Raw genomic sequence first — 26,095 nt, 5'->3', positions numbered from 1 at the left:
TTCTCGGAGATGTCCATTATTGAATAACCGGGCTACTTTTTCTCTTAATTTTCGGTAGTCTTCAATCCTATGGCCGGGAGTACCATGATACTTACACATTAGGTTGGGGTCCCTTTGGCCAGGATTGGACTACAATGGTCGAGGCCATTTGGTATCTTTGATGCGTACGATGGCAAATATGATGTCGGCAACATCAACACTGAAGTTGTATTCCGATAATCTCGGTGTCTCCTTGGCCCCGAGTGGCCTGTCGAAACTGTTTTTATACTTGAGTCCCCGACTATTGTGGCCTCGATCGTTCCTTTTTTCTCACCTTACAGTCTTATGTCCGGACCCATTCCCCCTTCGATCTCCGTTATATGGTTGATATCGATCTCTGTTCGGTCATGGTTCATGATCGATGACTCTTTTTGATCTGTCACTAGTTATGACGGGATATACGAATCCAGAAGGGGTCCCGAGCTGTTCATCTTCGACTCTGATTCTTGACTGGTACCTGTTATGGATGTCGGCCCAAGTTACCGTCGGGTATTCTATCAAATTTTATTTTAACTGTTGCGAAGCCAATGAGCTTTGGTGGTAAGGTCCTTGGGTGAATGCCTGAACATCCCAATCGTCCGCGACCGGAGGCAGATCCATCCATTCCATTTGAAACCTCGACACGAATTTCCTAAGCATTTCGTTATCTCTTTGCTTTACTCTGAAAAGGTCTGACTTCCTGGTCTCGACCTTGATGGCCCCAGCGTGCGCCTTTACAAAGGCATCTGCAAGCATAGCAAGTGAATCAATAGAATTAGGGGGTAAGTTGTGGTACCATATCATAGCTCCTTTTGACAAGGTTTCTCCAAACTTCTTCAGCATAACAGATTCAATTTCATTATCTTCTAAGTCGTTCCCCTTGATGGCACACGTGTAAGAGGTCACATGTTCATTCAGATCAGTTGTTCCATTGTACTTCGGAATTTTAGGCATATAGAACTTCTTTGGGGTTGGTTTCGGAGCTGCGCTCGGAGGGAAAGGCTTTTGGACAAATTTCTTGGAATCCAGGCCTTTCAATATCAGAAGAGCTCCAGGGATCTGATCAACCCTGGAGTTATAGGTCTCCACTTTTTTGTCGTTGGCTTCGATCTTCTTTTCCCCCGGTTCCACCCGCTTCGTCAGTTCCTCGAGCATCTTTATTATTTCGGGGCTGACCCCGACTTCTGTTTCACCCGGCCTTTTCGAGGTTCGTTCATTTCTTCAGGTGTTCTCTCGAGATAGTCGGGCTCAACTCTGCTGGGGGCGTGGTTTTGGTTCTATAACTGGGCTATCGCCACCTGTTGAGCTTGTAACATTTCGAAGAGCACTCACAAATTGATCCTATCACCTTCACCGTCGTGCATACCCCGGGCAACCGACCTAGCTGCTCCACAAATGATGTTCTCTGGGTCGATAGGCAAGTTAGCATCGATGGCCACGTAGGAGTTAGCATCGATTGGGTCTGCGACCAGGACCCCGTTGGGGTCAGCTGGGGGAACCTCACTGTTGGGCATTATATTGTTGTTCTCGCCATGGTGGCTAGACTCGGCATCAACATTCAAGTGAGCGGATTGAGAGACTGACATTCTTAAATTTACCTAAAATTAAAATCTCAAAGAACAAGCATGATGCAAAGTGCGTTATGGAAATTTGTATCAAAATGCCATTATTATCCTTAGCCCCACGGTGGGTGCCAAACTGTTTACCCTAAAAAACGGATAACAATTGAATTTATATATGGTTTTAAGGATACGCGGGTTAATTCGATATAAATAATTAATGAAATTAGATTAAATAAATGAAAGACGTAATAAATTGCCAAACCAATCATAAGAATGATCCCAGACTCGGTAAATGGCTTAATGAGGAGCCTGCTTTCGAAACCGAGATTATCCTTATGAAGAACTCATGAACAAAAGTAATGACTTTGAATAACAGAAAGAATAAGAGTTTGATATGCATGTTACATTTGTCATGAATAATAAATTTTTCTCTTCATATAGTTGGGGAATTTTATCCTAAGTACAATTCTAAAAAAATGTAAAAATCTTCTGTTTCGCTAACCACTAATTTCCTGTCGATATGGGCTGAGATTCATGCCGTGATATCCGGTTGGGCACGGATATCACGGCCCTTCGTTAGTCGTGTGCAGTCGTTTGATGATATTTTCCGAAGTCTTGGGACTCGGACCGGACCCGAAGAACGTGATTCTGACACCTCCGAAGGCAGATGTTTTGCTCGAACCCCGATACGAGTGGTTCCATGCCCAAAATCCGATTCCTTACGGTCACGTCTCTGCTCTGTTTGTCTTGCTGGGAAATCGAGGTATTCAACGGGCTCGATCTTAATCGTATACAAGAATATCGTCTCCTTTACTTTGACTCTCTACAAAATACTTAACTAATTTTTCAAAGGTGAACAACCCCTTGTCCTTTATAATATATTCATAAAGGGGGTTAAAGACAAGTTCTGCCAAATTCTTTATTTTTTTGTTCGATCTATTTATATATTTAAAAAATAAATTTAAAATATTTATATACAATAAGATCATACTAATTTTGGATAGAATTACTCCCTATGTTGGGTTTGCCTATCTCTATAAGATAAAATGGCATAAAGATAAAAAGCTTCTCATATTCAATATTTACATCAAATCAAGTAATATAATAGTACTTCCTTCGGTCCACTATAAGTTTGCCTTGGGCATAACCATTAAGAAAACAACAACAACAATAACGACCCAGTATAATCTCACAAGTGGAGTCTGGGGAGGGTAATATGTACGCAGACCTTACCCCTACCCCGAAGGGTAGAGAGACTGTTTCCAGGAAGAAAATAGTATTAAATTCTAGACAAAAATAGTTAGTGTGACTACTACCCTTAATTAAATGTTGCAGCATAGTTAATGTGAAGTAAAAGACTTTTTAGGGATACGTACATAAGGGTAATTTTGGAAAAACAAATTGAATTTTTTCTTGATTATATAAATGAATAAGTACTTATTTTGGACCAAAATAAAAAGACAAATTGATCACTTATTATGAACTAGAGCGAATATGTATTTTCACTTTGTGCGAATAAGTATTTATTGAGTAGTAATTAATACATTGGTTTATGGAACTGCGGTGTCTTTTACTACTACTAATCAAATAGTTAAGACAGCGCGCCATTCACGCCATTGCCACTAGACTCCATAAAGCCAATCCCCGAGAACTGAAATCCCTCTGCTTAAGAGACAAACGAGTATAGTTTTAAAACTTCGCTTAAAATAATCAAATCAACCCAAATCATTAAACTATTAACCTTTAGGGTAAAGTCAATTAATGACATTAATTAGAGTACTATTATACTACTAAATTGAGGCAACGTCACCGCTCCAACTAATCCGAAGAATAGTCTGTTTTAAGACAAAAATGGTCAGTTAAGAGCTGCATTTTTATTTTGAGTCCACCTTTTCATGTTTTGTTCACTCTTTTTCTTATCTGAAAAGGAGAAAATTGGCTCATCTATCAACCATTTTCACTGCCCTATTTTGTTTCTTTCTGCTTTTCTCTTTTGTCGGCTATTACGCTTAATCTTTTTATTGCTGCCATATCTGTTTTTTATCCCTAGATTAGTAGTAAAAATTATAACTTATAAAGAGGAATTTTAACTTTTTTCATTCATCTTCATGTGGTTAAAGATAAGAAGTTTTCGAAAACTTTTTCTCTGGTGGTCAAAGTGTATTAACGTGACTTGACTATATTGTAATATTTTTTAGTACTTTTAATCGTTATTAACTATGTGAAGTAAGATTTTTTTTTTGTTATTTTCTTCTTTGTTTATTTCGTTTTCTTTGGCATTTTTGATTTACAAACTAAGTGACAAGAAAGAGCAAATGGGAACAAAAGCAACGCTGCAGAATCTAAACAAAACAATACTTAATTTGTCGAGATGTTACACTTTTCAAAGATAGGTAGATTGTTAGTCAAACAAACTTAGCCTTTGGCGTATAGCTTAAATGGAGTGCAATTCATAAAAGAGTTCTCGATTTTCATTGCTATTCTATCGTTTTTGGAGCTGATTCTATCCATTTTCCAATGAGATATTATAGAATTTAATATTTTGTGGAGCCAAAGGAGTTCGAACCCAAAGACCTCTCCCAACAAAGTTGATGTTGTCAACCACTAGACTACAAAGTTATTTTGCTACAAGTTGTGTCACTTTTAATGATTTTATCTTGCATTTCTATTTTACTTAATATATATATATATAAATAGTAAAAAAAATCGACGAAGCGGTGTCCCGTGACACCGCTTGGGTCCATATAAATCTGCCCCTCTGTACATATTGAGTAACATCCATACCCTATTTATAAAAGAAATGCATGATTAATTGACGATCACTAACTTTAAAAAAATGAAATGACGATCTCATCTAAATGAAAGTGATCGTGATGCCAGGAGCACAAAACAAGCAAGAATTATTAGGACTAATATTTTGCAACCAAATTTATGGTACTTAACATCATAGGCGGAAGTAGGAATCTGAATCTCCTTCGCCAAAAAATTATATTGCATATATAATATCAAAATTATTTCTTGTGTATATATACTAGATGATAATCCCTTTGACTTTGTATTACTTATTTATATTTTGGATCCCCTCTGTGAAAATTCTAATTTCGCTATTAGTTAACATTCTATCCATCTAAATACTTGTCCAACTCTAACTTGAGGACTATCACTAAAGTATTGTTTACTTTGCTTAAAATATAGTAAAGTCTAATATTTTTACCAATTCTCTTGATAATCGGGCTAAATCAAAAAAGTATGCACCTAAATAAATTTTATAGAGAGGTTATGTCAGATTTCATTCCTCATAGTAACGAAGTAATAGTTTCAATTTTGAGATCTCTAATGCCAAAGATTCCACTTTGACCGTAAACTATGTTTGCACTAGCAAAAGAATATTGGTAAATTCGCAGAAGTAGTGGTCAATGTGGGAGGAGTTAAAATTTTGAGCTTATGGGTTTTAAATTTCAGCAAAAATAATTTTGTTTGGTTCTGAATAATTTATTTATAAAATATATATTAAGTGATCTTTAAACATAAATACAGTAAAGCTACTAAATTCTGCCAAAATCGTAATCAGACTTATTACTCCGCCCCAGACAACTTTACAATACAAACTCTCATTTTGCTCTGAATGTTGGCAAGAGAATTGATGAAATCTTGTGTCTTCAAGCCGTGATAGCTCTCTAAAACTCTCCTAGATCGAATTTCCTTCAAAAATTTATGTGGTTAAAAGGAGCCAGTAGGCTTTGAGAAAAAAAAAAAAAAACAGATTCGATAGAGCAACTAATTAAAATATCAAAATGTAAACCCCTCTAGATCTTTGACAAATTTCGTGAATGTGCGGGCAATGTACACACATAAAAAAATAAATGAGAAACCACTGTCATGCCTTAGTCCAGGCTAATATCACAACCATTATAAACAAACATCTTAAATGTGGAGTAGAATTTAGAAAAACAACCATCATGTTCACCTCAACCAAGACTAATTAAATCAACTACTAGTAAAGAGGGATTTACATTTAAATGTAATATAAGTACACTTATTATGCATTTTATTATAATCCGTGTTAGAAGTAACGAATGCAGAAATAACTGCTTATATTATTATTATTATTAGATCTACATCCGTCGGTTATATGAATTTCTATATAGAAAAATTATTATGGTTTGATTACTTAGATTGGTCACTAATCTAACGTAACTTGGTTTCGGACATAGTATACATTTACATGGACAAAGTTAAAAGAAGAAAAGGAAAGTAAAGAAAATAATACTATTGCCTTATGGAAGGGTAAAGCTTGATTCTCATAGTTAGAGCATACATGGAAACAAGAAAATCAAATCGTCTTATTTATATTATATGTAATATTTATCCTTTCCCTTATAGATGTATCTTTCTTAAAAGTAAAAATATAGCAACTAAAAGAAAGTTAAATCGAAACAAAATAGGATAAAAAACTCACATAAGACTAAATTGTCAAACCCCAAGACTTAATAGACTCATAGTTTAGTAATGATGGTGATATATTTCATACGATAAATGAAAGTTGAATTTTCATTGTGCCCCTTCCATTTTTCTTTTCCTTCCCCTTTTCGATATAATAGGAAAAAAATTATGATAGGGTGATAAGTATTCTTTTATCTTACTCACAGATCTCATCTTATGTTAGAGCTTTGAAAAAAGATCGCCTTAGGTCGGAGGTTTTATCTTCCAAAATGAGATTTTCGATGTGAATTTGAATTAATCGTATATACTCTAAAGCCGAACATCGGGGGCAAAACTAAAAAAAAAAGGAAATTTAAAAATACCAACGGCAAAGTTAAAGCTAAACTAATAGCAAGATAGAGTTGCTCAAACGATAAATACTCTAATTTTGAGATTGCGGGTTCGAGTCACCAAATACTCTAATTTTGAGATTGCGGGTTCGAGTCACCAAATAGCTCTCGGGAGGAGTAATAAAAAGTTAGTATTAAAAAACTGAAGTCTTGAAGTAAATAAGAAGAATTTTAGCAAGTAGAAACTGGCAAAGTAGTGGGGCATAATAAAGGCCACTCAGCACAGACAACTGCTGCTTTTTCGCCGTTACACTCTCTATACTCCCAAGTCTCTTCACCTAAAAAAACCACCACTTTGGGGTCGTTTGGTAGGATGTATAAGAATAGTGCGAAATTAGGTGCATTAGTAATGCATGGATTAGTAATGCATGTGTTAGTAATGCAAGCATTAGTTATGCAGATATTATTTTTTATCTACTGTTTGGTGTGGTGTATTAAAATTATAATGCATTGCATAATTTTTAAGAAAAATAGTTGTTGACAAAAATACCCTATATATTCTCTAGTTTTAAGGGGCTTTAAGGACAATTTTATCTTTAATAGCCTTGGTATTACTAATGCCATAATTTTCTATACATTACTTATGCATAGGATAATAACAAATATAATGTATTAGTTATACACATATTAAAAAAATATATCAAATAAGGTATTAATAATGTATAGAACTAATGCTACTTCATTAAACAAAACAACAGTTCAAATTTGACTAAACAAAATCATTGAATCCACCAGCTTTTAATTCTCTCTTCCTCCCAATACAACACATCAAATAACTCAGCAACTGCAGAGCTTCTCTCTCTCACACACACACGCACTGTACTGACTGACGAACTCTTTAATGCCCCCCATCAGTCTCCTCTTCTTCTATTCTAAAAACTGACCTCCCCCTTCTAACCAAAACACCAAAAGTTTCTCTCTTTAGTGGTTTCTTTGCTTTCTGGTGAAGGTGTCACATTCTTGCAGCAGAATTTACAACTTAACAAAGCACCCCTTTTTCTTCCTCTATCTCCAAGCAGTGAGAATGTTTCTTTTTTCTCTTTACCTATTTCAGTGAATATTCTTCTTTAAGCTTTGTGTTTGCTGGATTTTGTTTCTTTTCTGTTACATATGCAATTTGCATTTCATTTCCTCACACCCTCTTGTCATTTCTTTAATTCCCTTTTCATTTCTTGATTTTATTACAACACAATTGTTGGTTCTTTTGTTTTTGTTGTTGGTGGAGATTTTTATTTGAAAATGTTACTGCATATATTAACTGTTTTATGCTTAACTCCATTTCTTGTGGAGTGTTTAGACCCTGCATTTAATGATGATGTAATGGGTTTAATTGTATTCAAAGCTGGATTCACTGACCCTAAATCAAAGCTTACATCTTGGACTGAAGATGATGCTACTCCTTGTAATTGGGTTGGTATAAAATGTGATCCTTATTCCAATAGAGTTTCTGAGATTCTGCTTGACAATTTCTCTCTTTCTGGGCATATAGGTAGAAGCCTGTTGAGGTTACAATTCTTGAGGGTTTTATCTTTGTCTAACAATAACTTTACTGGCAATATTAATCCCATTCTTGCCCAAATACCAAGTTTGAGGGTTATTGATTTGAGTGACAACAGTTTGTCAGGGTCACTTCCTGATGATTTTTTTAGACAATGTGGGTCTCTACAAGCTGTTTCCTTTGCCAAGAATAATCTCACTGGCCAAATCCCTGATTCTTTAACCTCTTGCTCAACACTAGAAAGGGTTAACTTTTCGTCGAACGGGCTTTCAGGTCAATTGCCCTCAGGGTTATGGTCCCTGAGCTCTCTTCGATACCTCGATATTTCTGATAATGTATTGGAGGGTGAGATTCCTAAAGCAATTGAGGGTTTATATTCTTTGAGGTCAATTAATTTGCAGAAGAACAAGTTCACCGGTTGGCTGCCTGAAAATATTGGGAACTGTGTGCAGCTTAAGTCTATTGATCTCAGTGAGAATTTGCTTAGTGGAGGCCTTCCTGAATCTATGAGAAGACTTGGTTTATGTACCACTATGGATTTAAGATCAAATTCATTCAATGGGGAGATTCCAGATTGGATAGCTGAAATGAAAAGCCTGCAAGTTTTGGATCTTTCTGCAAATAATCTTTCTGGTAGGATACCAAGCTCTATGGGAGATCTTCCATTGCTAGCGGAACTGAATTTGTCGAATAATCAGTTTGTTGGAAGCTTGCCTCGGTCCTTGATGAAGTGCATTAACCTTGTAATCTTGGACATTGGGCACAACCTCTTGACTGGTAATCTTCCTTCTTGGGCCTTCACATTGGGACTAAAGAGCATTTCCCTTTCCGGTAATAGGTTTACCGGAAGTATAGATTATCCGCCAACGTCCATAGCTACTTCCTATCAAAGCCTTCAAGTTTTGGATTTGTCCTCCAATGCATTATCTGGTGAAATACCGTCTGCCATTTGGAACATCAATAGCTTGGAGGTCATGAATATTTCCCGGAACTTTTTGACAGGTATTATCCCAGAAGCTGTAGGTAAACTAAATGCAACCCGAGTTCTTGATTTAAGTCACAATCAACTTAATGGAAGCATTCCCTATGAAATTGGGAGTGCTGTTTCATTGCTGGAACTGAAGTTGAGAGAAAATCGTCTGAGTGGTACAATTCCCGCGGATATAGCAAATTGCTCCGCTCTAACTTTGTTGTAAGTTTCTATCCACTTCCATCTTATATTCTCCTAAATGTGTGCTTTTTTGTATTCGTACCTACTGTTACATCAAGTAAGGTAGTTTTTAGCTTTTTCGATCATGTTTTCTTCTTTCTTGTTCGCAATTGTTATGGCTGTTTGGAGCATTTCTCATGGGTTATTATGTAGGGACCTGTCACACAACAACCTCACTGGCCCTATCCCTCCAGAGATTTCTAAGTTGACCATTCTTGAGGTAGTGGATTTCTCTTTTAACCAAATATCCGGGAGCTTGCCTAAAGAACTAACCAACCTTTCCCACCTTATCACATTTAATGTATCCCACAACCATCTCAAAGGTGAACTTCCAGTAGGTGGCTTTTTCAACACCATTTCTCCCTCATCTGTTGTTGGTAATCCATCCCTTTGTGGTTCTGTTCTCAACCACTCTTGCCCTGCAGTCCATCCCAAACCTCTTGTACTAAACCCCAATTCATCTGACTCGAGTCATGGTTCTGTTAATTCGCTTGGTCGTAAGAGAATCATGCTCAGTATATCATCTCTCATTGCCATCGGAGCGGCAGTTTTCATAGCTCTTGGAGTAGTGGTTGTCAGTATTCTCAATCTACACGTGCGCTCTTCTATGGCACTCTCTGCTGCAACTTTCACCTTATCTGGTGGCGATGACTATAGCCATTCACATGGTACAGAAGCCAACCTCGGCAAACTTGTTATGTTCTCTGGTGATGCAGATTTTGTTGCTGGAACTCAAGCACTGCTCAACAAGGGTAACGAACTTGGACGTGGTGGTTTCGGAGCCGTTTACAAGACAGAACTCGGAGATGGACGTTCTCTTGCAATCAAGAAGCTCAACATTACAAGTTTGATCAAGTCACAAGAAGATTTTGAGAGTGAAATGAAAAGTCTCGGAAGCATCAGACACCAGAACCTAGTGGCACTTGAAGGTTATTATTGGACTCCTTCACTTCAACTCCTGATTAATGAATATGTATCTGGTGGAAGCTTGTACAAATTACTCCATGAGGAAAGCTCTAAAAGCAGTCTCTCTTGGCAGCAAAGATTCAACATTATTCTTGATACCGCCAAGGGCTTAGCCTATCTGCATCAGCTGAGCATTATTCACTATAATATGAAGTCGACCAATGTCCTCATAGACGATGCTTCTGCCAATGCCAAAGTTGGAGATTTTGGCTTGGCTCGTTTATTACCTGTCTTGGATCGTTACATCTTGAGCAGCAAAATTCAGAGTGCACTTGGATACATGGCTCCTGAATTTGCATGCCAAACAGTAAAGATAACTGAGAAATGTGATGTCTATGGATTTGGTATCTTGACTCTTGAGGTGGTGACAGGGAAAAAACCCGTGGAGTACATGGAAGACGATGTGCTTGTATTATGTGACATGGTGCGGGGGGCATTGGAAGAAGGCAGGATAGAAGAGTGCATTGACCAACGGCTCCAAGGTCATTTCCCCGTCGAAGAGGCAATTCCAGTTGTGAAACTTGGTTTAATATGTGCATCTCAAGTTCCATCAAATCGACCAGATATGGAAGAAGTGATCAAAATTTTGGAGTTAATCCGATGTCCATCAGAAAGTCCAGAGGAGATAGAGTAATATTATAAGTTGTTTGTGGAAAACAAGATTATAGAGAATGAGTTTTGTGGTGAACAGGAATTCAGTTAGTTTCTTAGAAGACAGGAAATACATTTGGAGAAGGTCATTATGCTGTTGTTATTTTACTATATCCAAATATCTATCTCATTTGTTAAATCTTTTATATGTTATTTAAATAACTGGATTCCTCTTCACCAGCTCCAGTTTGGGGACCTTTGTTAGATTTTGATAGACTGGCATTGTCTTTATGTAATATTGAGACATCCAACTTCTGTCTCTGGACTGTCTTGTGCTTGTTTGATGTTGTTGTCCATACAAAGCTGAAAAATACATCCTTTGTATTTTTATAGCAGAAGCCTCTTTAAGCCCCACATGGATTTGTGATGAAATGAAAACATCAAAGTAGGCCACCATTCAGTGGCATTTCCTGAATTTTTGGTCTGGTGACCATCTTAAGACATTTGATTTCTTTTTACACAAATTAAGCATACTGCCCCGCGGCTTTTGTTTAATGGTAGAGACGTAGATCAAGGTAAGGGTAAAGGGGCGGCTCATTCTCTGAGGAGTTTTGAACTATGCTTTGTCCCCACTCACCTCCGGCGCCAAGTATTTATCCACTTTGTGCTTTTCAAGAGTTACTATTATTTTATATTTCGAAACTAGAAAATGTTGTCAAGTATTAATTTTGAATTACAAAATTCTCAACAAGCAACTTTTTTCGAGGGTAATAATTTATAGGTGGGGTGCATGGGTCTTATCCCTTTCTTGAATAATCAGAAAAGGTACCGAAAGAAAGCATTCACTACCACACTTGTTGTATAGTAAGAGAGATGGAGGTTGGTGAAATAATTAATGCTTCGATGTCAAGTCTTTACTACAATGAATTAAAGACTAGAGGGGGACCTAATGATTTACTGCAATATGGGTGGACCTTTTCTCAACCTTAACTCTACTTGTCCCATGTGCATGAAAATGGGTTGCTATCATGCCCAGTTTTAACAATAAAGAGCTTTATATATTTATGCAAAAGTGAAATTTAAACGCACCAATATATTTTGGCGTTAAATTTTTACCGGGCCGGGTTTAACGATGCTTCAATTTCAAATTGGTGGAGCTTCGCTATATGAATTATAGCTTTCTCTGTGGATCATTATGCTCTACTTAGGTTCATTCCACTTCATTTTAGGGGTCGTTTGGTCGATGGTGTAGCTATACAGGAACAATGTATAGCTTATTATGCAATAAATAATAATATAAGGATGGTTATGTTGAAAATAAATAGTACGGGAATTGTTATATGGAGAATAAATAATTGATGAAGTGATATAAAATAATATATAAATTCTCGTATAACTAATACACATTAGTTACACAATATTTGGTTGACGGTATTAAACTCCACATATATTATGCGGAGTTTATTATTTGAAACTGAATGTAGTACTTAGTTATGTGAAGATTAACTGTAATGCAGGATTTTATAATTCATTTTAAACGTTGTATAAAATTATATAGATTTTTATGGTATGATTGTTTTTGCTTATATTGGTAATAAAGCATGCCTTTAGAGGGCGTTTGGTTCTGTGATAAGTTATGCAGAAATTAATAGTACAAAGATTAATAATGAAGAATTGTAATACATAGATCAGTAATATAGAGAAAGTTTTATCATTGTTTGCAATCTTCTCTTTTATTTAGATTTGAGAGTGGCAAATATTAAGGGGTATGAATAAAATATTGAGACAAGCAAAATTGATGTTTCTTGCTCTACAAGTTCGACAAACAATGTTATTTCTGCAAGTTGAAATGATTATTAAAGCACTTGTTCCTGCCATACTTGGTTAGTTTAAGCATTATGCCTAATCAAGAAATAGTACTAATATATAGCCATCATTAAAGCATTCGTCTGCTCATAATTCATGTCCAACTTACTCTTGGATCGATTATGGTGTAAGTAATACATTTCTTGCATGCTTGAGAATTTTTTAAATAATGTCATCAGACCTACCATGATCAGGGGGACTCACTTACGACAACAGAGAGTCAGAGATGATTAAATTTCCTAGCGTTTCAATTTTTTCTGAAGTAACCACCATGTCTTTAAAAATAGATATGTGATTTCTTCGTCTCTATCTAAGCTTTGGTGGATAAAGCTATTTGTTACATGTGTTGGTGGGAGGCCGTGGCCGATGTACAACTGTACATACGAGTTCAATTGAATCCATAACTTTCCACGTGGAACATAAATTTATATATACAAACATCACTGAATTTGCAATACATAGTAGATATGACCCATAACTTTAAAAATATAATGGGTTTAGTGCTAAAAATCTTAGAGTTTAAACCCATAAAATTTAAATTCTGGATCCGCATTTAGTGGGAGGCCGCAAATATATTGTTAAATTAATCAAGGTACGGGAAAATTGACTCATACACACGATTATTATATATATATATATTACATGAGGAAAAAAAAAGGTATCTTGGACAGCGAACCAAGTGTATAGAACAAGAAGAATTTTCTTTCAATTCTTTCTCTTTTGGGTTTTCACTTTATCAGGACACAATGATGGACTCCATGTTAAACTTTCACTAATCTGCTAGTGCTCTCTTTGCTTTACTAAAGATTTTTCATGAGTGGGGATAAAGCTTCTACAACCTTCAATCTGTTTATTCACCTCATGGAATAAAGTGAAGACTTGGCCAACGTACCCTATACAAAAGTAAAAGGGTAGCGAGTGTTTTGACAACTTTTACAACCAAAGCCAAAAACTTAGAAGAGTGCCATATCCCTACCGGTAATTACCAAAAAATTCCAAATATATATAATACTTTTTGGGGTGTTCTATAACTTTTGACCCCCGCTTGTCCTGTGAGTAGACCTTCAAGGTCAAGTTGAAAGTATTGTCAATGCGACAAGTAAGGGACAACACTTGATAAATTTAAAGTTCCGCCCATGAAATAAGCGCGAGGACAAAAATTCAAGACCATTCACTTTACAAGTAATTTGTGTACTTTACCCCAATTACAAGTGTTATTCCACTTGCTATAAAGAAGATTGTAATGTAAGACTCCGATTTTTCAACTCAACTTACAATTAAGTGTCTGGAGACTCTGATCACTTGCGCACAACTCGATTTATTTACCGAGTATCTACTATTTCATACCGACATATGTAACGGGTATTTTGTCCTCAAACTACCTCATCTAAATTGAAACGGAGGGAATACCTGGTATTATTAAACTCTTAAGGGTCGTTTGGTTGGGAAACAAGTTATCCCATGATTAATTATTAGTTATTCCACCAAATTACAATTCTGGGATGACTAATTCCGGAATTAATAATACCACGACTTTATTCCAAACAAACGTGGATAAACTCATCTCAAATTTGAACCCGAAATTAATTATCTCTTATTCCTCGTACCAACGAGAGCCGTAATTTTCAAGATTTGCACCCGGCTTCTTCATTGAGCACACTACCACATCATCGCGCATAAGGGGGTGGGGGGGGGGGGGGTTATCAGACTCTCAGTAAAATGACTCATCTGCAATCCAAACTTTACAAAGTTGGTGTATGAATCTATGGCTAACTATGTACATTTTCAGTAAAAGATTTTTTTACCAAGTCAGCCTGAAAAAAAAAAACATATACTCTAAATCTTTTTTCACTTAGACAAACAAACTCACCAGCATGAGTAGTAGAAAACAGATGGGAACTTTCACAATTCAGCTATCTAGGATTTGATATCACACCAATTAAAAAAAGGACTCACTTAAGAGAGTGTCAAAAACAATATGATAAGATAGTGGAACATTTTCAGCCTTTAGGTTCCAAGGCAAGTGCTCTTTTTGGTAGATTGATTGATAACCTCCTATTTCCTTTTCTCCCTTCATCCTCAGAATCTAAAGGTTGCAATCTATTCTAAATTTGTTCCTCAAATTATAAACAGCAGTTATAGTAAAAGAAAAAAATCTTCTTTACTACTAAATCCTAGGCTTTCAAGGATCAATCAAAGAGAAGCTAGTCCACAAGACTAATATCAGTGTAAACTTCCAAAAGGACGAACGCAACAACCAGTTGAACCACATTAAGGTTTAAATCCATTTGAACATGGTAGGAGCAGAATCACATTATTCACATTTCAATCTCAAGAAGAAATTGGGCAAGTAGGTATAATTTGCTATATTGCACTTCAATTAAAGAATCATTCCAAATCGTGTACAAAACGGTATCTAGAACCAAAACCTTCTGTCAAAAGAATGTTTTAAGAGAAAGAATATCCAAATTGGTAAAAACAAAAAAACTGAGATTTAAATTACAAAAAGGTCTTTACACGTTGTTTAGCTCTTCCGTGGTGTATGTACCTCCTGTAACAAAAAAAAAATTCTTTCTCTTGGATATTCTATTACTAATCATCCCAGTCATTTTCCCACCCATCTTTTTTAGAAGACCTAGACGTGAGGCCATTAGCAGAGATAGTCCCATAAGTATGTCCACCTGGTGACTTCACTGCATTCTCCTCATCCCAATCGTCATCCCAATCCTGATCCCAACCATCTGCTGTAACAACATTTGTAGCTGAGGCAGATTCTGGTACTCCCATCTCTAATTCCTGATATGGAACTCCATCTTGATGTCTCTTCTTCCTTAGCTTGCAGCAAGCCCATGTCCCACCAAAAAGTAGGGTTACAAGAAAAAGGAAGTATGCACCATAGACAGGGGTCACGCGCTTAGAATAAAGAGACACCTGCTGCAGAATGTTATCCATAGAGACACGGCGGTCCAATTGAAGCCTGCAACTACCATCTCCAGCATTCAGCACTATTTCAGAACCTTTGCCCATGATTGATGAGATATCGATCTATCATAGCAGATTTATAATATTAGAAGGGACATCCAGCATAGCATAACATATGGAATAAGCAGGTTTGTACTCGCACAAAATTGCTTAATTAAGAACACAGTACACATAGGACGTCAGCAATCATGGCTGGAGCAAAAGTAACAATTTGGAAGTGTTTGGTAGAAATTACAAGTACAAAAGGTGAATAGCGAATTTGTGTGAGATCATTTTTAGACAAAGTGGAAACTTCTGAGATTTTATAACTAGTGTCTGTAAATTCAAGTTATATAATCTCCTTATTTTATTTTAGTTACCACCATAGTTTTTTTTTTATGTTGGGATAATCGAGAAATCCTCGACAGAGAGTGATTCGAAACGCGGTGGATAATGGGCCTGTCCCTTTATCCTTCTCCACTTAAATACCAAGCTTTTTTCTGTCGCGGACTTCCAAACGTGGCGTGTGCCTCATCAGTAATCACGCACTGCCCTCTTACCACTGGACCGGAACACCAGAAGTTCTTATACAACATTAAATTAATTCATAATCAAGTGCGTAGCACAGGCTCTCTTTATGGCTAGACTGCGGAAAACCTCATACAACTTGGGGGATATCACGGAGGAAACTTTTACTTCAGAAGCTTGCTCAAATGCAGATGCACTTTATTGTATAGGACGTTATAAACTACTCCCTCCGTTTCAATTTATGTGAACCCATTTGGCTGGGCACGGGGTTTAATAAAAGAGAGAAGACTTTTGAACTTGTGGTGTAAAATGAGGCATATTTCTTGTGACTATAAAATCATTGCATACAGGTAAATTGTTTCCAAATATGGAAAGGGGTCATTCTTTTTGGTACGGAATAAAAAGGAAATAGGTTCACATAAATTGAAACGGAGGGAGTAGATCATAATCGTTGTTACCATTCTCAAAAAAAAAAAAAAAAAAAAGATCATAATCTGTCTTATTTTATGCACAAAATCTGTTTATATGGAAGACAATACCTTTACCGGCCTTGTGGCTAAGATCAAGTTTATATGACAGACAACTGGCAGTTTCTGCGAATGAGCCAGCATATTTCAGGTCAAAGAAATAAGATTATTCGTTTTCAGTGGAAAGAATTATCATTTCGGGTTCAACCATTTCCTTCCTGATTAAAAAAAAATTATTACTTCAGGTTTACCTATTTCAAGTTGGCTTCTGAATCCTACGACAATAAAGATGTGCACTTCAAGATCACAGCATTTCTTTCCTTTATTTTGTTTAAAAGAAAGTTTGCAAATATTTCTTCAATGTACCAATTTATGACAAAGCTGAGTAAACAAAAAACCCTTCAGCCACCGGTCTGTCACCTGAACAATGCGATGCCACTCAACCTGAAGTCTGATGCCCGTAAGACATTAAGAATAATGCCTAAAACTCCTTATCAAAAATGACTTGTTCCTAAAACTGTATTATCTTTATTCTCCTATTTATCCAAGTTTTGTCAAACTCAAACCTCCCTATTTCCAGTTACACCACATACACAAGAATTTTCTTGAGTATCATAGTCATTTTTCTCAGATATCAAAATCCCTTTGACACCTAGAAGACAAGAAACCCTAATCTATACTATCCTAAGCTAGTTATCATCCTCTAATAATCCACTTTTCATTTTGCTCTGTGGGCCTCATCCCATTCATACAGGCCTCGTAGCCCAACTTTACAGTCCTGGAGTTCTGTAAAGTAACTCTTAAAATCTGTTACATGAGAGAAGTAACTCTTAAAATCTCATTCCTACACTTGAACTACAACTGTTCGTCCAACACACCAACAACAACAACTCCCCCCACCCCCCACCCCCCTCGGTTTTGTAATATCACCATGATCATGATGGGCTGCGAAAGGAATAGGTATTTGTGCAGTACGTAATGTAAATCCTAAGAAAAGACTGATCCTTCCAGTGCTGTTCAGCTATGGTAAGGGACCTCGCCAAAATGATCTAACTAGAATATTATGAAAACAGAGAGCAAAGAATAATTGTGCATTCTACCTAACATTCCTTGTATTCCACTGGTAAAGCTGGGATAAAGAGCGCAAAATATTAACTGTAAGTAAAAACTCAGACAAGAATTCCCACATGATTCATTTGAGCTGCTTAAAAAGAATTGAATAAGAAACAATTGGGGCTAAAACAATTCAACATGATCTGAAACTCAAGTGTACCAATCTGTTACATGAGAAAAGTAACTCTTAAAATCTCATTCCTACACTTGAACTACAACTGTTCGTCCAACACACCAACAACAACAACAACAACCCCCCCCCCCCATCCCCGGTTTTGTAATATCACCATGATCATGATGGGCTGCGAAAGGAATAGGTATTTGTGCAGTACGTAATGTAAATCCTAAGAAAAGACTGATCCTTCCAGTGCTGTTCAGCTATGGTAAGGGACCTCGCCAAAATGATCTAACTAGAATATTATGAAAACAGAGAGCAAAGAATAATTGTGCATTCTACCTAACATTCCTTGTATTCCACTGGTAAAGCTGGGATAAAGAGCGCAAAATATTAACTGTAAGTAAAAACTCAGACAAGAATTCCCACATGATTCATTTGAGCTGCTTAAAAAGAATTGAATAAGAAACAATTGGGGCTAAAACAATTCAACATGATCTGAAGCTTTTCTGCCTCACATAAGTTAACCATAGCACATTCATTCACGGGACAACCAAAAATTTGGCCGCAATTTCACCCAGATATAATGCTACGAGGTAAACAAGTATCTCGCACAGATTATTCCCTGACGGTTGTTTTTTGCCATCACTTCCCAAGTAGTTAAGAAACACTAATCAGTTTGTTCATGTCGCAGGAAAAGTTCAAATTCATGCAAAATGCCCAAGTTAATTCTTCTCTATCGACTCCCAGATGTCTTGCTAATTTAGAAAAAAGAATTTTGGTTGGGAGGGTTTGGGGGGGGGGGGGTGAGTCAATAGCAAGTACATCAAGAGACTGCATACCTTTTCTGACTGATGTTTTGATAGTTTAATAGCTTGTAGAGAACTGTCCAGAGGAGGTTGGATATTGATATTTACTTTCACTCTTTTTTCCCCTTCATTTTGCACAACAAGGAACAATCCAGCAGATCCTGTGAAATCATAGAAAGTAAAGCTATCAGACATCAAAGATATTTTACACTTACTATGACAAGACTAATATAAAGCTTACTTGCTAGGTCAGTGGGGGGAGACCTGAAAGGATGATTACACAAGAAGAGACAAAAGGAGAGTCTCTGCCTCTATGTTGGCAAGGTAGCAACAAAAACAAGAGACACCAATTACATAGTCTAATGCAAAAAGGAATGAAAAACTACAAGTTCTTGATGATATATTACTTGTTCCTTTCTCTCTGCTCACCCATGCATTTATGTCTTCAGGCTCACTTTTCCAGTATAAAAGCAATTAGAGGAAAGAAAATTTTATGATGAACGAGGGGCCAAAATCTGTGTAAAACCTTGTTCTTTATTGCCTATAACCAAGTTACAGAAGGTAGGAGACAAAGAAGAGCACATTCTTGGAGAAATGAACAACTCAAACAAACATGTCCCACAATAATCATCAAACGTTCAGATAGGGACCATAATAATTGACGTTTGATCATATTCAACAACTTATTTCAGGATAATTTGTGCGGTGGTGGCTGGTGGTGGTCAAGAATGGAGAAGATGGTGATGGTGCTAGGTGATGGTGGTTGTGCGGTAAGCTGGTGGCAGTGGTTGTGCTATAGTAATGAACAAAGTGGTAGTAAAAGGTCACCTTTGCAGGAATATTAAGTGAACATCTTTGATGATTTTCTATGTACAAGATCTTAATGAACTAGATATATCCGGAACAAATACGTGGTTAACAGAAAATCCCCATTAAGAGGAAACAAACAGGACATTAGGTGAGTGGTTATGGATATTTTGACCGAGGGTGATAGCTCGAGTCTTCGACATCATTACCTAGATGTTTTGCACCTTTATATACAACTTAGTTTAGATGATGTAAGTTCCATTATAAACAAGTGGCAACAATAACCACCATCATAAATACCATAAAGATTATAGCAGTAAGAATGAAGTGCTCATACTAAGCCTTTGAAAGGATCTAAGTTGCTCGGACTCGGTGCGGATCTAGAGGTCAAATCCTTCATTATCTAAATTTTAAGATTCGGGGGTACGGATCCAGGTTTGTATATAGGTGCGGGGATTCTGCTAAAAATAATATAAACATCTAAAAATAGAGTTATGAAAATATGTCTACATTATGAGACATTATGTGGAAAACTTACAATGTATTCCGAGAAGGAGAAAATATTGATCAAGAGGAGAATACGGGAAGGAGACAAAAGGAACTGACAGGGAAATTTCTATATACAAGGTATTCCATTTTCTTCAATTTCACCCTAGCTTTTGTTTTGATTTCAGCAGTCATTGTATTTGTTCCGAATATCTCCGTCGATTTTGGTCAAAGTACCCAAAATTGGTTGACCAATTCCGGTATGGATCCCACACCCACATGCAGCACCAAAAATGATGAGTCTGAGCAACTTAGGAAAGGATAACAAAAAGTTTTTCCAGACCACACCAATGCACCAATGCAGAACAAAGTAATGCTATATGGGAAGTGTTTCAAACTAATCCTTTTCTCCTACCCTACTCCTATTAAATACAAGATTTACATCCATTCGTGTATTCACATCTCAAGCAACAGTCCAATCACAAGTGCTTCTCTACCAAAATAATCCTTTTTTTAGATGTCAAGTGACCAATATAGAAGCATATATGCTGGTATACTTAAGAAGTATTGCTGAGAACCAAGAACTCTCTCGAAGATCTGGACAACTATTATTAGACAACTAGCTTTTAGATAATTTTAACACTTGGACATGCCCGATTATTTGAAAAGAACTTGGAGACCTACGATTATTCATGACGACATCTAAACAGAGATATGAAGAACAAGTGATCCATATTCGGACTGCCCACCTGTTTGCTTCTCCTTGTTCCCATTTTTCTCTTGGATCATTTTCTCTTACTTACGCCCCCCAAAAACCACCAACCTTTTGGGTTAGGATGAGGGAGCATGGTCGTACTCAGGCAGCAAGAATTCAAAATTTAAGGTATTAGAACAATATCTTAAGATCTCATATTCTCATGAACCATAATGGTCAGATTTAAGTTATTCCAATAAATAATCCTGGATAAAATGCTACAATCAATTGCCTAATATTAACATTTTCTTTGATAAAGAATTGACTAATACTAACATTTCATGTAATTTTGTTTTTTCTCAGAAAAGAGTCTTTCACAAAGAAATCAAAAATTCACAAACATATAGGAGGAATCTTTTTTTATGGGAATAAACTACAGCAAGTACCACCCAACTCCAATGGACAATGTTAGTTGCAAGCTTCAAATACTGCCCTACTGCAATATTAGATAGTGGTGATCCATACCATGTCACTCTAGCTCTTCTTATATCTCTATTAGCAAAATTGTCAGGCTCTAAAGTCCAAATTCTTCAGGTTACAACATATTAAAGATAGTAATCAGTTGTCAATCCATTACATCTTGGTAGGTTTGCCAGTACCACAACAGTTCAATCAAATTTCCAATTCAGTGAAACATGTGATCTGATAAGCGAAAAGGTTTACCATTCTGGGGAGTTTGAATGCAGGCAATCAGTGTTTGTTCAACCCTGCACATTTTAGTATCCCCCTGACAGCTTTCGTTAGTGTTCATTTCCGAGTTTATTTTATCATCTAAGTTCTTCTTTTCTTCAGTCTCCTTCTCAGCAGGTGGAGGGCTTTCAGCAGCCGTGTTGTTATCACTTTTAGGGCGATCATGATCCAATTTATGTGAGTCAGTGCTTCCCTGAGGCTGAGGATCCTTAGGCTTCTCTTTTTCACCTTTAGAGCTCCCACCATCCACTACAGTGGAATTTGGTTCCTTTGGGTCGGGTTTTGATGGATCATTGCTTCCTTGAGCATCTTTAGGCTGTTCGCTTTCAGCTATCAGACTCCCATCATTGACCGTAGTTGAATTCTGGTCCACTGAATCTTTAGGTGCATCGTTTCTTACCTGAGGATCTTTAGGCTTTTGTTTTTCTGTTACTGAGCTCCCATCATTGACTTTAGTTGAATTCAGTTCCTCCAGCGGAGGTTTTGGTGGATCATTACTTCCTTCAGGATTTGCAGGCTTCTCTTTTCCAATTTCAGGTTTCTTATGACTAACTTTGCTGGAATTAACTTCCTCTTCACCCTTAACTGGAGTATTTGAAGCTGAAATCTAGATAAAAATCATTCTTAGCTAATAATGCCATTAAAAAAAAACTATAATATGTATAGATGTATCTATATCATCTATTCACTAATATATACAGGGAAGGATGAATGGTAATAGATACAGCTTCATTTGAACCAAGTAGTGTTAGCTCAGATTCTTATACGTGTTAAAAATTCACTAAATTAGAAATAACACTTTTTGAACACAATTAATAAAATGGCCAATGATAGATTTTCGAACTCGAACCCATAAAGTTCAATTCTTGGATCCGCCTCTGAGCATATATATATCCAAAAAGTTCATTTCTTAGCTAATATTTCCATCAAAACAAACGAATTATAGCACATGTAGATGTATCTACATCACCAATTCACTAAGCATACATCTAAATAATTCATTGTTAGCTAATAGTTCTATCTAAAAAACAGATTTACAGCAAATATATATGTATCTATATCACAAATTCACAAAGACATACATTAAAATGCAAAGAGAGGAAATTTACCTGTTCAGAAGATGAATTGTTGCTTTGTGTAGGAGCCAAATCAACTAACTTCCTGGAATTGAATAATGTTGCGTTTGAAGTTGCTGAAACGATTAATAATGGGAAAATTACCGCTAATACTCTACTTCTGCCCATTCCACAGCTATAATTCGACCTTCCGTCGGATCAAATCTTATAAAGCTGTCATTTTTCACCAAAAATTGATAAGAATTTGATAATCACGCAGTGGAATACGATCGAAGTGCTAGCGAAATCGATCGCGCGTTGAGATTCTATCTAGGGTTTGTAGGATGAGGAATATGAAATTCTAGAAAGTTCCGAGGGCCTTTTCGTCGTTTTGACTTGTGCGTGTGGCAGCAAATATCCCACTATCGCAGAGATTCAAATAATTTAGAATTTATCATGGAGTCGAATTGAAATTTTGTATATTTTAGGGGTCATTTTGTTCATTATATTTTATATTGTGTTTACCTATGGTTAATAGGGAGCACTTGTGAGGAGGAGAAAGAGCGACAATGAGAGGTATAAGGTAGCTAGGAAGGAGGCGAAGATGGAGCAGCTTTTGCTCGTCTGTATGAGGAACTAGGGAACAAAGGTGGGGAGAAGAAGTTATTCTGAATCGCTAAGGTGAGAGAGAGGACGGCTCGGGATCTGGACCAAGTGAGGTGCATAAAAGATGATGACGACAAAGTTTTGATGGGAGATGACCAGATTAAGAGGAGATGGCAGACCTAATTTCATAAACTTCTAAATGAAGAAGGGGATCAAGATATTGTACTAGGTGAACGGAGGAATGCCGACAATCCCCATGAATTAAGTTATTGTAGGGACATTGAGGTCGATGAGGTCATGGAGGCAATGCGTAAGATGAGAAGGGGCGGAGCTACCGGGCCAGACGAAATTCCGGTTGAACTTTGGAGGTGTGTGGGTAGAGCAGGCTTGGAATGACTTACTTGGTTGTTTAATGTTATATTCAAGACTAATAGGATGCCTGAAGATTGGAGGTGGAGTACAATGGTTCCGTTGTATAAAAATAAAGGCGATACCCAGAGCTATAACAACTATAAGGGTATCAAATTACTGAGTCATACCATGAAAGTCTGGGAGAGAATGGTAGAAATGAGAGTGCAAAAGACGGTTTCTATTTCAGACAACCAGTTCGGGTTCATGCCGGGGCGATCTACCACAGAACCTATCCACCTTATTAGGAGGATGGTGGAACAATACAGGGATAAGAAGAAGGATCTCCACATGGTGTTTATTAATCTAGAGAAAGCGCACGACAGGATGCCTAGGGAGGTCTTATGGAGCTGCTTAGAGGTTAAAGGGGTCCCGGCGGCCTACATTAGGGTGATTAAAGACATGTATGATGGAGCTAAGACTCGGGTTAGGACAGTAGGAGGCGACTCCGAGCATTTTCCGGTTGTTACAGGGTTACACCAAGGGTCTGCGTTCAACCCTTTCTTATTTGCCCTGGTGATGGATGCACTAACTCATCATATTCAAGGAGATGTGCCATGGTGCATGTTATTTGCTGATGACATAGTTCTAATCGATGAGACACGAGGCGGCGTCAACGAGAGGCTAGAGGTTTGGAGACATGCCCTTGAGTCTAAAGGTTTCAGGTTTAGCAGGACGAAAACGGAATACCTCGAGTGCAAATTCGGGGCCGAGCCGACGGGAAGCGGGAGTGGAAGTGAGGCTTGACTCTCAAGTCATTCCTAAGAGGAGTAGTTTCAAGTACCTTGGGTCAGTTATTCAGGGGATTGGGGAGATCGACGAAGATGCCACACACCGTATAGGGGTGGGGTGGATGAATTGGAGGTTAGCGTCGGGAGTCTTGTGTGACAAGAAAGTGCCAATGTTACTAAAAGGTAAATTTTATAGAGCAGTGGTTAGGCTTGCCATGTTGTATGGGACCAAGTGTTGGCCGGTTAAGAACTCACACATCCAGAAGATGAAAGTAGCAGAGATGAGGATGTTGAGGTGGATGTGCGGGCATACAAGGACGGATAAGATTAGGAATGAAGGTATTCGAGAGAAGGTGGGCGTGGCCCCCATGGAGGACAAGATGCGGGAAGCAAGACTCAGATGTTCGGGCACATTCAGAGGAGGAGCACTGAGGCACCGGTGAGGAGGTGTGAACGACTGGCTGTGGTGGGCATAAGGAGAGGTAGAGGGATACCTAAGAAGTATTGGGGAGAGGTAATCAGGCAGGACATGGCGCGACTTAGGATTACTGAGGACATGGCCCTTGACAGGGAATTATGGAGGTCGAGCATTAAGGTTGTAGGCTATGGGGAAGTTGTGAGTATTTCTACAGCGCTCTAAAGTGAGACTAGCCAGTTAGGAGTTAGTCTTAGGATGCTATTGGTCAGCTACTGATGCAGGGCTTTATCTGCTGGATATTATTATATCTTCCATCTTTTTCGTACTCCTTAAATTTTTTATATTACTGTTATTTTATTTTATGTTATGTTATTTTATTATGAGTCTATTGATAGTACTAATATATCGTCTCTTGTCGCTTTCTTGAGCCGAGGGTCTCCTGGAAACAGCCTCTCTGCCCTTCGGGGTAGGGGTAAGGTCTGCGTACATATTACCCTCCTCAGACCTCACTAATGGGATTATACTGGGATGTTGTTGTTGTTGTTGTTGTTGTTGTTGTTGTTGTAGTATTTTATATTGTGTTTGGTTGCATTTCGTTTTCTAGTATGAGGAGTATATTACCTACTAACCTAGTGTATATAATTTGATTAACAACACCAATATTATTTATACTAGATCCAACATGACTGACTTTATTGCAATAAAGTACTTTGATTCTTTAAATTTTTATTTACTATCGTGAACGGGTAAAAGCGGGGATAAAAATTACCCCGATTACCCGATAAAGAAATGAGAGAGTAGCGCGACCAAATATGGCCTCGGTAAAGCCGAAGGCTTCTAAGGACCAGAGCCCAGGGAGGACGAATGGTGCGCTCGGAACCGGACACGGCCAAACATTAGGCTCAAGCAGAGTGAAGAACCGAGGCTAAGGGATCGATGGTTAGACAAGGCAATCAAGGGGCCGAAATATCTGTCCTTAACTGGATATTACGGAGTAAATCTCGCCCGATATCAGCTGCATATCAATATTTACTGGAAGAAAAAGATTTTTACCTTACTTAGACTTGTGCTAGGATTGAAACTCCTTACTATATAAGGGAAGAAGTTTTATATTTTAAGGACCACTGTTGGCACGCATATCAAAGCAATAAAATTAATTTTTTTATTTAGCTATTGTTCAAAGTGTTCTTCAGCTGCTTGTTTATTGAGTTGCAATCGAGCCTGTTCCGAGGGCTGGATCAGAACTGATTTCCAAACGTCCATTGCAAAGCTAGATTTAATCATCCATTGCATTTAGTATGATCTCTTTGTTTTCCTTTAATTCAATTGGTTATTGTTCTTAGTTCATTCGTATTAAATTAAATCACATATCCTTTAAACTATGTATAAGTTCAATTGTTAGTCATTTTAAGGGTAAACAATTTAGTGCCCACAATGGGGCTAAAGATAATATGAGTGATTTAATAAGAATCTCCATAACATACCCTATTTTATACTTGCTCTTTGAAATTTGATTTTAGGTTAATCTAAAATGTCAAATTCTCAGTCTGATCACTTGAACGTTGACGCTGAGTCAGGCCACCATGATGAAAACAATAACGTGG

At 37.3% G+C, this 26,095-nt stretch overlaps 2 protein-coding genes across 2 annotated transcripts; one reads left to right on the top strand and one right to left on the bottom strand.

The window, feature by feature from the left end:
* The first annotated feature begins 7,174 nt into the window (after positions 1–7,174).
* LOC107761014 (leucine-rich repeat receptor-like protein kinase PXC2) lies at positions 7,175–11,048 on the top strand. The gene is made up of 2 exons (XM_016579167.2): positions 7,175–9,102; positions 9,274–11,048. The coding sequence occupies exons 1-2, from the start codon at positions 7,652–7,654 to the stop codon at positions 10,718–10,720; spliced, it is 2,898 nt and encodes a 965-aa protein (XP_016434653.1). The 5' UTR covers positions 7,175–7,651; the 3' UTR covers positions 10,721–11,048.
* A 3,855-nt stretch (positions 11,049–14,903) lies between these two features.
* LOC107761013 (uncharacterized) lies at positions 14,904–22,752 on the bottom strand. The gene is made up of 4 exons (XM_075222844.1): positions 22,383–22,752; positions 21,247–21,880; positions 18,570–18,697; positions 14,904–15,588 (listed from the first exon to the last, which is right to left on the bottom strand). Exons 1-4 carry the CDS (start codon positions 22,515–22,517, stop codon positions 15,136–15,138), a joined length of 1,350 nt encoding a protein of 449 aa, XP_075078945.1. The 5' UTR covers positions 22,518–22,752; the 3' UTR covers positions 14,904–15,135.
* Between the last annotated feature and the right edge of the window lie 3,343 nt (positions 22,753–26,095).

Source organism: Nicotiana tabacum, chromosome 10 (assembly GCF_000715075.1).
Source record: "Nicotiana tabacum cultivar K326 chromosome 10, ASM71507v2, whole genome shotgun sequence".
Lineage (NCBI taxonomy): Eukaryota > Viridiplantae > Streptophyta > Magnoliopsida > Solanales > Solanaceae > Nicotiana > Nicotiana tabacum.
Note: the sequence above shows the minus strand (reverse complement) of the source record. Positions and strands in the feature narration are given on the sequence as shown.

Bases quoted from the DNA above. Each gene is read 5' to 3' on its own strand.
- LOC107761013 (XM_075222844.1), bottom strand. From the start codon at position 22,517: ATGGGCAGAAGTAGAGTATTAGCGGTAATTTTCCCATTATTAATCGTT. The intron at 18,698-21,246 runs GTAAACCTTTTC...ATGATTTCACAG, and splicing joins CATTCAAACTCCCCAGAATG to GATCTGCTGGATTGTTCCTT. The intron at 15,589-18,569 runs GTATGCAGTCTC...CTGCTATGATAG, and splicing joins CAAAACATCAGTCAGAAAAG to ATCGATATCTCATCAATCAT.
- LOC107761014 (XM_016579167.2), top strand. From the start codon at position 7,652: ATGTTACTGCATATATTAACTGTTTTATGCTTAACTCCATTTCTTGTG. The intron at 9,103-9,273 runs GTAAGTTTCTAT...GTTATTATGTAG, and splicing joins TGCTCCGCTCTAACTTTGTT to GGACCTGTCACACAACAACC.